General features: G+C 44.3%; 1 protein-coding gene across 1 annotated transcript in view; it reads right to left on the bottom strand.

Moving 5' to 3' along the window:
* LOC310792978 (metabotropic glutamate receptor 8-like) overlaps nucleotides 1-13,913 on the bottom strand; it is a gene marked incomplete at both ends in the record, with an annotated part of 160,115 nt that overhangs the window by 39,224 nt on the left and 106,978 nt on the right. The window contains one exon of the mRNA XM_083654735.1: nucleotides 5,149-5,349. Within this exon, the coding sequence (XP_083510861.1) occupies nucleotides 5,149-5,349 (201 nt within the window). The remainder of the gene's footprint in view (nucleotides 1-5,148; nucleotides 5,350-13,913) is intronic.

Raw genomic sequence — 13,913 nt, 5'->3', positions numbered from 1 at the left:
TGAAGAAATCAAGGCTTTGCAGCACTCAAAACCCATCCGCTCATCTAGCCGTCTGATCTCTCTCTCTCCAGTATATGACCAGACTCTGGGCCTTATCAGAGTGGGTGGCCGTCTTAGGAAGACAGAAGACTTGCAGGAAGACACCATTCATCCTATCGTGCTGGCACCAGACCATCCGATCACTAAACTCTTGATCAAAGACTACGATGACCGCCTACTCCATTCGGGTCCCGAACGTGTCTTTGCCGAAATCCGTAGGACGTACTGGCTACTTCGAGGCCGCCAAGCCGTTAAGAAGCATCAACGGCAGTGCCTGGAGTGTCGGAAGTGGCGGAGCAAGCCAGTGATCCCCATCATGGCTGATCTACCGGCAGCACGGCTCCGAATAAAACAGCCCCCCTTCTGGTCTACCGGAGTTGACTGTTTCGGCCCATACACAGTCAAAGTCGGGCGGCGGCGGGAGAAACGGTGGGGCATTCTCTTTAAGTGTCTCACCACAAGGTGTATTCACCTTGATCTACTCCCCAGTATGGACACTGACTCGTTCCTGCTAGCCCTTCGCCGCTTCGTGGCTCGGAGAGGAAAGCCGTATGAGCTACTGTGTGACCGGGGCACCAACTTCCGCGGTGGGGACAGAGAGCTCCGGGAGGCTCTTGAGTCATTGGAACCATCCCTCAAGGAACAACTAGCCAAGCAGAGTATCACATTCAAATTCAATCCTCCACTTGCCCCTCACTTTGGAGGTGTGTGGGAAAGGGAGATTAAATGTGTGAAGACATCCCTGCAAGTCGTGCTCCGAGACCAGCCTGTTCCAGATGAGGTACTGATGACCTTGCTCATTGAGGTGGAGGGAATTCTGAATTCCAAGCCATTAGGTTATGTATCATCAGACCTCGCCGACCCTGACCCGATCACACCCAACCTCCTGCTAATGGGCAGAAGAGACGCTTCCCTTCCACAGGCCATGTATGGCTCCAGTGACCTACTGGGACGTAGACGCTGGAAACATAGCCAGGTACTCGCCGACCATTTCTGGGGTCAGTTCACGCGCAACTACCTTCCTAGTCTCCAGCCCCGCCAGAAGTGGAGGACCTCCACACCGGACCTTGCTGTGGGGAAAGTAGTAATGGTAGTGGACTCCCAGCTTCCAAGGGCACTCTGGCCCATCGGTCGCATCATCAGAGTCATCCCTAGTGACGACGGCAGAGTACGGACTGCGGATGTGGACATTGAAGGCCGCACCTACACCCGTCCAGTGGCAAAGTTGATAGAACTTCCTCGGACGCCCGATGAGTGAATTGTTAGTTCTCAAATAGCAGCAGTGACTTTACTTTATTATTACTTATTCGTTACGAATTCGGGGGCGGCTGTGAGAAATCCACTACTGGACTGAGTAGGTTTAAGCCACGCCCCACTCGCTATTAAAACCCTCACGCATCTCCGTGCATATTACTCCCTGAGCGCACTCCCTTTAACTACCTCGTGGTCCGCGATGTAGTTATCATTCTTCATTGTGTGACAGTGTGTGCGTCGCTTATAATGTAAGTACAAACCTGTGTAGTAGTTACAGTATGACTGGTTACAGTTGTATAGTAGTTTGCTGTGTGGCTAGTTCCCTGTAGCTGTCGATTTGTTCCGACTATATTTCATGATGTTGGTAATTGAAATTCCATGCATACACGTACTGTATGTAGACTATATACAGTCGAAATTGATGCCTGTTATAGATAATATTTACATGAGTATTTTCATTTAAAGGCATAGCAATAAGTTAGTTGAAGTAGGATAGTAGTTACAATCATTTTATTTCCTTTTCTTGACAAACATGGTTTGTAGTAACTAATAAGAATTACGGAGAGGAATGTGATCAATGCTGCCGCCATGTGGGCATAATTTGTAATTGCGATATAATTTCTTTGATGGGAAGAGGACTTGTTGTAGCTGTGTACTGTCATGTTTCTTTATGATGTTCTTGAGTCTTGTGATATTATTTAGATTTTGGATTGTTGTGCTGTACTCAGTTACATTGTTTTAATAATTACTTAATTCAAATTGTATTGTATCTTCCTACAGAAACCACATGCTCAACACATGCCATACTTACAAGTTTAATAAACCAGTGAAAAAGACCGTGGTTGCAATCTCTCTCTAACCGGAGTACATAGACAGTTGATTACAACCAGAAAGCCAGCATACGCACACTGAATCGCACACTAATAGTTACTGTTACTATTCTCTGCTCCTTTCATGCTGCCCCCTCTCCACTGCTCTGCTCTCCACGGCTCTGCTCTCCACGGCTCTGCTCTCCACGGCTCTGCTCTCCACTGCTCTGCTCTCTACTGCATTGCAAGACATTTTTTTTTAAGGGGAACCTGAGGGGGAATGCCGTTCCCCCCTCAAGTTCTCGCCGTTCCATCTCAACGTTTACTCTGGGAACTCCGTTCCCAAGTGTTCCCCCCCATTTCCACCACTGGTTCCGCATCATTGCTTTCTGGCAGAAAGCTGTCAAGGCTAACTTCTCCCATTTGCGCAAAATATTCTCCCTGGTTCTGTCTTATTTGATCGATCGATACACCATTATAGATGTTCCACAAGCCAGAGCAAATGCCAGGCAGGAGTTTTCTATAGAGACTGAACACAGTGAATTATAGCTACCGGACAACAAAGTAAGATTTAAAAAGCAACTGAAGGTATTTCCATTTTAAATCTCAATAGCTGGCTGGTTCCCTGCGAGGACATTATGCTTTCCATTTTGGCTTTCTTTGTTTGTGGATTACATTTTATTTTTACATTTCTTTCTGTCTCCCTCTGTTCATTTGTTGTGGTTTATTTGTTCTGTTTAATTTTATTAGGAGGCTTTGGGGAGGTGGGGGATAATGTGTTGTTTTAAATGTGTGATTGTGCTGTTTCTTCATATGCTGCCCAAGAAGATTAGCCATCACTTTGGTGCCAGCTAAATAGGAATCGGAATGAACTTCTTTCTTTGCCTGAAAGACGGGGGAAGAAATACAATTTGAAGCTCAACCTTCAGTATGAGGGAATGTATGAAATGTGTTTTCTCTTTTCTCCCTTTATTCAGATCAATTCACCTTGCCTGCCTTGACAAAGGAAGTCAGCCTTGGCAGTAAACGCATACTGTATGCTCACGGCCCCAAGAACGTATTAGTTTTATCACCAGATACTGACTGGTCTTCAAAAGATGCATTAGTAGCCCTAGCCGTGTGAGATCCATAGTTCAGTTCAGTGCAACAATAAACGTATTTTCCCAATATCAAACTGCCCATTTTAGAGAGACCTTTTATTGTGACCAGCCCAAGGCAATCCTGTGCAATAATCATGCTGTTTAATCAGCATCTTGAAATGCCACACCTGTCAGGTGGATGGATTATCTTGTCAAAGGAGAAGTGCTCACTAACACTTGAAATTGGATTGAAACTAATTTGTGAACAAAATTTGAGGGGGGAAAAGCCTTTTGTGTGCATAGAAAAAGTCTGAAATCTTTTACTTCAACTCCTGAAAAATGTCAGCAGAAACCAATAGTCTTGTCTATATGTTTTAGTTCACTGTCTCTTTGTGGTTTATTGCATGTATAATAAAACCTTAACTGCGGTTACATGAGACATTCTTTCCCCATTCTGAATTAAATCATTCTAAAGGAAGCTTCCCACACAAGTGTTTACATGAGTAAGTTCTTATTCTGTAGTTCTTATTACGCTGTTCAAGCACACATTTTTCTGATAAGTTTGTTTCTAAATAGTTATTTGACAATATAAAAAGGAGTGATTGACAGGTGTGACAGCCACTCTCAAACCTCCATGAGGCGGTGACACGGCTGAGAGGGCTCAGCCCAACTCTACTGCGCAGATTCTGCCTCCAAATGACATCAAACAAGCAAGATGGCCACTCGCTAAAACCAGATATTTCGGCTTTATTATTGCACATAGCAGTAGGAAGTGGAGACGCATCGTCCATATATTAGAGATACAGTATGTCAATGCTCTGAAAGTTGTTATTATCACGGAGAAGTATCAGACAACAGTCTATTACTAAGATAAACTAGAGAGAAAGTCACACACTCTTCCCTACATCTGCTGTGACATGAGACATTGGATGTGGATATTAAATGTTGCAGCGACTGTGAAGTGTCAAATTATTTTTCTTTCTACACAGATTCAGCCGGGTGTGTTTATTAGTGAATCAGAAGCTTGCTCTCTCTCTATCTGTCTCTCTCCCCCTCTGTCTCCCTCTCTCCCTCTTGTTGCCCCCCTCTCTGTCTCTCTCTCTCTATCTGTCTCTGGCTCTGTCTCTCTCCCTCTTGTCCCCCCCCCCCTCTATCTATCTGTCTATCTGTCTTCCTCCCTCTCCATCTCTCCCTCTCTCTCGCTGTCTCTCTCTCCCATCTCTCTCTCTCTCTCTCTCTCTCTCTCTCTCTCTCTCTCTCTCTCTCTCACACACACACACACAGTGTGTCCCTCTCTGATGACATTATCAAGGCTGTGTAAAAGGAGATGGATCATCAAACCATAGCAGAGTGTACTGAGGCGAAACTAATGAATATGAAAAAAGGAGAAAAATAATTAGAAAAAAGAGAGAACAGGATGGTGACCATGTATGGTGTGTAATAATGAGGCGAGGCATCCCTAAAGAGCGCATCTGAAGCATCTGAAGACTTCCTGCTGACAAAGACTTCCCTCTCTCTGCCGGCCGATCCAGTGCCACCAACACACCGCAACTGTGCTGTGCTGTTGCCTTGGTGTCAGAAGTGGGGGTCGCCACGAGGTCATCTGTAATGCGGAAAACATGCTACAACAACATCAGCCTCGACTTGGGGCCTTGCCGACGGCAGCTAGACCTACAGTACAGTATATACTCGAACGTCAGCTTGACGAGGAGGTCGCAGGGGAGTACCCTGCAGCAAAATGAGTAAATTGTGTGATTTCACCAGGATTTCAATGACTAGACGTTAGCCCAAGGAGAGAATGTAGTGCATATACTTGGTAATAGCTTTCACTCTCTCCTGTTATCTCCCCATCAACATGATATTATTCTTGGGCTGTTCACGTCAGCTGCATTGAGTCACATTTTCAGGGATGCCAGCTGCGCTGCAGGCTCGCCAGCCGCAGGCGCAATCTTACCCCAGCTTCTTACCGTTGAAGGTGACGGCGCGGATGTGGGCCAGCAGCTCCTTGCCATCGATGTTGGCCATGCGGGGGCAGAGGCCGGGGGATCCCCCGCACAGCGCATGGTGCATGCGGTGCAGAGCGTGGGCCATGGCGTACACCGCGTCCATCACAAACTGCACCTTCCCCTCCTGCTCGTACGAAGAGTCGCGCCCCACCTTCTCCAGCCCTGCAGGCAGAGATGGGAAAAGTACACACGTTCTTTACTTAAGTAGAAGTACTGTTACTTTTGTACAAGTTTTGCAAAAGTCTCTGAAATGTAATCAAGTATCAAAGTAAAAAAGTATTTCTACCAGATGTTTCTGTGAAAAGCTAACTGAAACTCACGTCATTTCTCACTACTATAATAAGGCGAGGTTCCGTGGCCCACAATTGCTTGTGCATGGCAGTCGAGCGGGCGAGGCCGCACAGCAGACCGAGCTGTAAGCACGGTGAGCGTGCGAGGTTGGGCAAGCACCCATATCGTGCGAGCTGCATCCGCGAGCCCGCAAAGTGGGCGAGACCTCAGGGGCAAACCACGAGGCACAGGTAGAAACAAATGAGCGCTGCCAGTTGAGCGGGGGCGAGCGTGCGTGAGGCCGCGAGGGATGCTAGAAAGGAGTGTGCGAAGCCCGCGACATTTCTAGTTAATATAATTTGAGGACTACTGAACTTAAAAGAACCGCTTCAAGCGCTCTGATTCCAGCAGGCTGGCCCGATGCTCTCAGAAGAGGCAATCTTTGAGGAGAGACTTCATATAACATCCACAGATACTGGAGCACACGGATTAAGTGTAGAATAAACCTTTATTGACTAACGTCAATCTTCATCAGAGTCATGACTCCGATGAAGAGGCACCTTGCGATTGCCCTCTTCTGAGAGCACGGGACCAGCCTGCTGGCCTGCTTGGGTGGAAGCGCGCTTAACCTCATCACACAAATGTTGTTGTTTCCATAAGAGGGTGAGCTAACGTCAATATAGGATTATGACTGCAGAAACTAGTGAATTTGGGAACTAAGGTAAAGCATTGTGCTGCTGGCACAAAATACAACAATTCAAAATGTAAAATGAACAAATAGAGAGAGCAGCTGTAGAACAACCAGGCTTTTTACACAATCAACTTCCCTTCATCAGGAAGAAAGAAAAGAAAGAGAAAAAAAGGTTGAAGGCTGCAGTGTGTCCTTGCCACCAGACAGAATGGAACTCATAAAGGTTTTGGGAGAATGAGAAACGAGACACATTATCCCATTCACATGAAAATATACATTCCGCTCCATCTCATTAGCAGTGATCAAATAACGCAGAAGACGCCATCATCTTTTATTTGAAAATTCTGCAAGTTCCTGAAATGTTTGGTGAGTAATTGCCATTATTAAAGTCACTGTGCTTTTCCATTACGCCCTCGGCCGAAAACAGAGCGGAGGAGTAAATTGCGGTGAGCTAACTGCTGGACTGCACCCTCCATCATCGGATGAGACTTCTCTGAATTAATAGGAACTTAGAATTCAAAGCCAATGTATGTTAATAATGTAATGTTAATAGCAGCTCAGGCAGCGGGGGATGTGTCCGGCTCCGGCAGGAAAGACTGATGACACGTCTGTACAGGCATAATGAATGAGCCATGCACACAGCATGTCAAACAGCAAACGGAGAGAGGAGATATGACCGGGCAGAGCCCAGAGCTGCTCACTTGAAAAGATGTGTGTGTTTGGACAGTGATCCTCCATATTTAGGGAATACTGATGATTATGTAAAACACAAAGGACCCGAACTTCTACCCGGCGCAGCACCAGTCAACAGGATTCACACAAACTCCAGCCCTCCACATTGCCCCGCCCACAATCATTCATTGTCAATAGAGCTGAACACTCACAAGACATTTTTTGCGAGTTCCCCATTCATTTTCTCCACAGACATTTTCTCCACAGACACCTGCCGGTTAATCTCTCGAGACAGACTTTCGACTTGCATCGAAACTCTGCCGGCAGGCTCCGTCAGAAGGGGTGCAACTGCGCTCGCACGCATGCTGCGCTTTACCTGATCAAAATGTGACCGGTGTGTAGTCAACACTTACCATTTTCAGCGTATAGCAAGTTGCTACTTGCTACTAGCAACGAGCTAGAGTTGTTATTGTTGTTTCATAGCAATGAACGCATTTGAGAGCGACACGCAGGGAGCGGAAAATAAATGCATTAATGGGCAGATCAGGTCGGTTGGAGCCAATGGCAGAGCTTGCAGGGAGCGGAAAGAGATTTTCTTCCGCTGCCGACCGCGCCTCTTGAGTTCCTGTTGCACCACATTGAAACGGGGCTGCCCCCAGAGGTTAGAGAGTTTTTTTTTTTTTGTTTGTTTAACCGATGGGTTCCCAGATTGCCTGCCGGTCGATCGGTATATCTCTAGAGAGAACTGATTAATGCTGTGGAGTCATTGCGTGGAAATAACAATGGGCATCGGATTAATTTGTGAGTTGTAAAGTGAGTTGGCAACCCTACATGTATGTGAAATAGTTGATAAACATGTGGATGGGCAAGTTAGTTTTGCTTGATTGGCACGAGCCAGCACTGATTGCATGGTTAAATCACTGAATTGCATTAAAACTACGACCAGACTCATTTTAGGTGGTGAGCTGGCAATCTGCCCCAAAGATTCCTACCAGTATATTGCCACGACGCACGTTAATCCAACTTGCCGAATATGCCATTTAAATAGCAGTGTGCCAAAGTACAACTGCACATGGGTCGGGCATGGGAGATGACACTCTGATTGGTTGAGTTCATCTTACGCCCAAAATACGCCTACTGTATGAATAATTAAGGTATTTAATACAACCCCTTTGCACTGTGCCAAGATAGTTTAACTCAGAGCCGTGTAGATAGAAGAGTCCCGACATCTCCATTCACTCCAATGGACCAGTTTTTTACTCTCAAGAGTTCCAAGAAGTAAGGTCCTGGATTAAGCAGCACTGTCAAGTTGCAGCAAAATAGACAGTTTGTGTTGTACTCTGAAAGGGTTTTTCATCCCTTGAATCAAATTGTACATTATCAGCTTTATTTTAGCATGCAAAAGTAGCGCGAGACCCATTCCTGGCTGTTCATTGGCTAATGAGTCTCGCATTTTGGTCCTCCGCTGACGCCACTCTCTCTCTAGAGGACACTAGTTTAACTAACAAAAGTGGACTTGGACACACCCCCACATGCAATTGCGCCATGCGCTTAGACCATGGCCACCCAATTTGGGGCCCGCGGGTCAATTTGTTTTGTCCTGTCATGGATTTGACAACCTCATTAAAACAAATCGTGGACGTGCATGGCCGATATTACTATCTGTCAGAGGCTGTAGCAGGATCATTTTTTAAAGCTAAAGTGAAGACTTATATCATATGAAACTATAAGACCTAAGGCATCCATTGTCACCAACCATGTCATGCTAGCTAGCTTGACGGGAAGAGGGCTAAATAATGCTCCAAAGTTATGCAAAATTTTGGCGAGGGAAAAACTGGCATATTCAAAGGGCTCATCTTAAAGGAACACTCCGCCCATTTTCAACCAGCTTTGTATCATTAGAACATCAGTAGTATATCAGAAAACTGTAAACTGTTTTGAAGTCTGTCATTTAATTTGACAGTTATTGAGTGTTAAAGTGTGGACCAGTGACATCACTGGTCCACACTAACTCAAATGAATAACTCATTAACTCAAATCAACTCTCAATAACTGTCAAACTAGATGAATGATGAATAGTTTGACAGTTATTGAGAGTTGATTTGAGTTAATGAGTTATTAATTTGAGTTAGTGTGGACCAGTGATGTCACTGGTCCACACTTTAACACTCAATAACTGTCAAATTAAATGACAGACTTCAAAACCGTTTACAGTTTTCTGATATACTACTGATGTTCTAATGATACAAAGCTGGTTGAAAATGGGGGGAGTGTTCCTTTAAGGAGAATGAGATAGTCCCCCCTTTACACACATACCCACTTTATGCTAATCCCATGCTTTTCCCCCCTTTTTGGTGGGGGGGGGGGGGGGGGGCGGGTGCAAAATAATGCAGCTCTTTGAATGCAGTGCAAATGTGTTATTTTCGCCTTTGAATATTTCTGCATGCTGGGGGCCGTAAACAGTATTGGAATTGCATACATTGGGTATGACTGGGAAGCTGAGACTGGATACAATGAGCCCAATTGTATTCATTCCTGTGTGATAATGTTAGTCCCCATAGACCCCCTTTTTTTTTTTACAATGAACTCTGCAAATTAATACAATTACTGTTAAGCAGATAAAAAAGTAGATTTTTTTTTTTTTTAGAATGCAAATGGTGCAATGTGATTTGTTGGATGCACCCATCACTGTGGAGGAGATACTGGAGGTCATTAGAAGTCTACCATCTGGTAAAGCCCCTGGCCTAGACGGCTTTACGCCAGAGTTTTATAAGTGCTATGCTGAGGAGCTGGCCCCCATATTTTTAGAAATTCATACGGAGGCGTTCAGCAGTGGCTCTCTTCCCCCTTCTCTAATGGAGGTAGTTATCACCGTAATCTTAAAGAGCGGTAAAAATCCAACAGACTGCAAAAGCTACAGGCCCATCTCACTGCTTGGCCATTATGAAAAGGTGCTTTCAAAACTTCTATCCATTAGACTTAACAAAGTCATTCCCACCTTGGTCCACCCTGATCAGGTGGGTTTCATCCCCAAACGCAGCTACACTGATAATATTAGATGACTTAGGTGGGTCACCATAATGACGATTCCCCCTCAGCTGCCATCTCTTTAGACACAGAAAAGGCGTTTGACAGGGTTGAGTGGCTCTACCTATTCTTCGCCATAGAGTCATTTGGCTTTAGCGATAAATTACGATTAAAATGACCTGGATAAAACTATCCACCCCAACGCCGCAGTGTTGACTAATGGGTTGATTTCGCAGAGTTTTGAGCTAGTAAGGGGGATCAGGCAGGGTGACGGAATCTCCCCAGGTCTTTTCACACTGGCCCTGGAACTACTGGCGACAGTCATTCATCTGCAACCTTTAATTCCGGGAATACCAATTGGCCAATCAACTCACAAGTTGATGTTTTATGCGGATGACATCCTTATTTTTGTTTCCGAGCCTGAGCACTCCTTGCGCTATTTAATATTATAGACACATTTTCTCATCTGTCGGGTTACAAAGTTAATTGGCTAAAATCAGAAGCCCTCAACAAACGCCACGCTGCCCTAGGACTATGTTTAAAGGAAACTTATCTTGGCCCAGCAGCGGCATCAAATACCTGGGTGTCACTTTTCCCCCTAATTAGCAGACCTCACAAGGGTCAACATTGAACCTCTGCTGAATCAATTTAAAGCAGACACTGAAAGATGGCCCCACCTTTTCCTATCACTGTGGGGTAAAGCTAATGTATTGAAAATGACCTGCGCACCCAAGTTCAATTATATTCTCCAGGCACTTCCAGTTAGATTTCTACTTAAATACTTCAAACAATTTGACAAGATTTGTAACAGTTTTATCTGGAATGGCAAGCGCCCCAGGCTTAATTTACAAAAACTACAAAGGCCAGTGGACCAGGGCGGGCTGGGCCTTCCAAATTATGGTTATACTATCACACCTTTAGCCTCAGGCACCTTGTCCACTGGAGCTTGCCACCCAAGCTCCCCCCCTCCCGCCCCCATTTTATCACTGCAGAACTGTCCAAAGAGGCTCAGACCCATCCTATACTCACAAACATACAATGGATTTTGAAAATAATTCCAATCAGGCTTAAATTCAATCCCCATTTGAATCTATCAGCAGGCATCTGGTTGAATCCCAAGTCAAACATTGATAAAAAAAAAAAAAAAAAAAAAACATTCCTCTGGAACCAGTGGGTGTAAAATGGTAAAATGGTAAAGTCATAGTGGAGAGAGAGTGATGCTGATGACCGTTGAACACCAAAACCTGACGTTTAGTGCTGATGTTTGACATCCTGAAACATTTTCTCATATCAAACTCCACTGGAGCTGCTGGAAACATCTCGAGGTGACGTCACCGATAACCAGCCAATCATTGGCCGGTTATCCACCAGGAAGAGAAATGTGTGTGTCCGTTTGTCTGTCATAAGTGAAATCTCAGGTGATCTCTGACACTGCTGCTCTGAGTTGACAGAACCTGAAGGGGCAATGTGTCTTGGGGTAAAAAATGACACTGACTGGCCTGATGGCTGCTATAATTAAAGGTCAAAATTGTCAGCTGTCTGGCTGTCCCTGTTTCTTTAAAATATCAAAGTCTGACACCATAGAGAGCCAAAGTCACACCCTCTTCCGGTTTAGTTTAGCACAACGAGTATTGGGAGCGTTACTCTTAAAATGTATTCCACTAAAGATGACTGAATACATGCCCTAAAATATAATTTATAACGTATTGCATTAGATTACTCAAGTTAAGTGATGTATTTTGCAATACTTCAAAATCGTCTTGCTGATTTCTCTTGGTCACTCTGAATGTACACAAACTAGGGATGTTAATGATTAGTCAACAATAAACAAGAATTTGATCGATCAAACATATTAACCGATTAATCGATAATGTTATTTCTTTTTTTGCTGAAATTATTTAACAGCACAAGGGTGAAATTTTACTTTCACCGCTTATACAGAGGAAGAAGAAAGCCAAGCAAGCAGGCAAAACATCCAGTGTAAGAGAATTGCACCCAAAAAGTCCAGACTATTCATTTGAAATACAGCACATCTACAAGCTAATGCAGGAAGTTTGGTTGGTTGGTTAACTTGCTGAGACAGGTGTAAAAAAATCACACCGAGGTGCTGAAGTAAGCGGTGCAGTATATGCTACAAAGAGACACCTCGTGCTACAAACAGACACACATGTGACGTATAGAAGCGGCTGCACCTCTTATAAAAATTGTGACTGACAAACAGGATAGGGACCCACTTACTCAATTTTACTCAATAACTCTGGCTTCTGGGCGAATTTAGGAGTATAGTAGCACTTCATAAGGTGACCAACAGCGCCGTCTATCGCATGGAGGTGAAAACACGGATTGACATAAAAACACGTCAATGGCGGGGAATGAGTTAAAGTTGCGAGGGCAATGCGGTCACGATGCACACTGATGTAATGTTGAGAGAGACCTTGTTCCATGGCGAAAAGTGGCCACAGAGCAACTGGCTGTTTGCTAACAAGTCTCAGTCACTGATGTGATGCAGATGAGACTGTCCATCACACTAGATAAGGTGTGGCAATCCTGACAGACAGCTCCATCACTTCAATTAAACATCACTTATCAGGGCAAATGTAATTCCTTCTCGGCAGGGCGGACTTGGTTCTGTTTTCCCATATCTCTTGTGCGTCGAGGCGTCCTTCTGTTTCAATTAGATTTGGAAATGAGATAAATGGCAAACTAATTGCAGAGGTTATCCATGATGAGATGAGTACGGTGGGAACACTATCCCAGCTGTGCTGACGTCAGCGGGCATACAGCATGTCTGACACGGCTGCATATATTTACATTAATAGTCTTATTATGCAGCCCATTGTTTATCACTCACGTCAACGTTGTGTCAGATTCATCAGCAGAGCAAAAATAACGATGTTTTCTCACCACAGTGTTTGTTTGTGGAGGTTTCTCATTGAGTTTGACTGAGACTCAAACAGCAGCACAGTGTCTAGTCTGGCAGCTGTTGGAGTGCATACAATTCTTTCTTGAATAATATCAATGATAAAATGTATTTATATGTATGCTTCACATAAAAACAGGACCATATGGAACCAATGGAATACATTAAATCCCACCAACACCTCTGCAACGGTTTCTGTTTGTTTAGCATTTTCTCTTCCAGGTTTGATTTTCTCACAAAATCACAAAAGGAATGCCGTTTAGCAGCCTGCTTGGAAGTCCCAGATCTCTGACTTTCCCACCAGCACATGAACACAGCATAACAGTTAAGATTGAAGAGAAGAAAAGTCTAAATGGTATAAAATTCAGATCACCAAAATCTAACTAGCTTGTTTGTCAGTCAGTTAGAATTTATCAAATGTTACACTGTACATAATCTGTGATAACACATCCTGACAAACACTCACAGTAACCACAGTGTGCTCTGTGGCCTTTTCATCCATTCATTCATCAAAAGTCAACGATGGCGTTGGTGTTGATGATGATTTTAAACTTTTGATATAAAACATTTGATATTTAAACATTTGATCATATAACTACTGTAGTTCATTTGCATTTCAACTCAGACAAGACTGGACACTGCTTTCAAGTCTTAAATGTACCTAGATTTGTTAGAAAGATGATCAACATCTCACCATTTCGCTAGCTACTGTAGGGCGCTGGTAAATGGTGTCACTAGGTTGACTGTACAATACAGTAGAGTACAGTATTAAGTACAGGCTAGTTATAAGTGTTGGTAGTAAGGGTTTTAAATTCTAACAGGCTCACAGCATGCTGTTGTGTTTCTGACTTGGATTGTGGTTGTCTTGATTCATCAAAACGTTCCTTATTACTGTAATGTACAGTCAACCTAGTGACATCATCTAGCAGCGCCCTAGCTGGTGAAAAGCTGTATCTTTCTAACAAATCCAGGTACAGTTCAGACTTGAAAGCAGTGGCCTGCCACCCCCCCCCCCAGCGCCAACTAAAATAGATGAGAGCATTGTTACACCAAGAGTGAATGTACATAACCAGGTAAATGCACAGCCAGCAGCAGCGGGGCCTGGTGCTGAGTGGTGGCTCTGATGAGGTTACAGAGCTGCAGATC

The sequence above is a fragment of the Poromitra crassiceps genome (assembly GCF_964638095.1).
Source record: "Poromitra crassiceps genome assembly, chromosome: 18".
Taxonomy (NCBI): domain Eukaryota; kingdom Metazoa; phylum Chordata; class Actinopteri; order Beryciformes; family Melamphaidae; genus Poromitra; species Poromitra crassiceps.
This window is presented reverse-complemented; position numbering and strand designations above follow the sequence as displayed.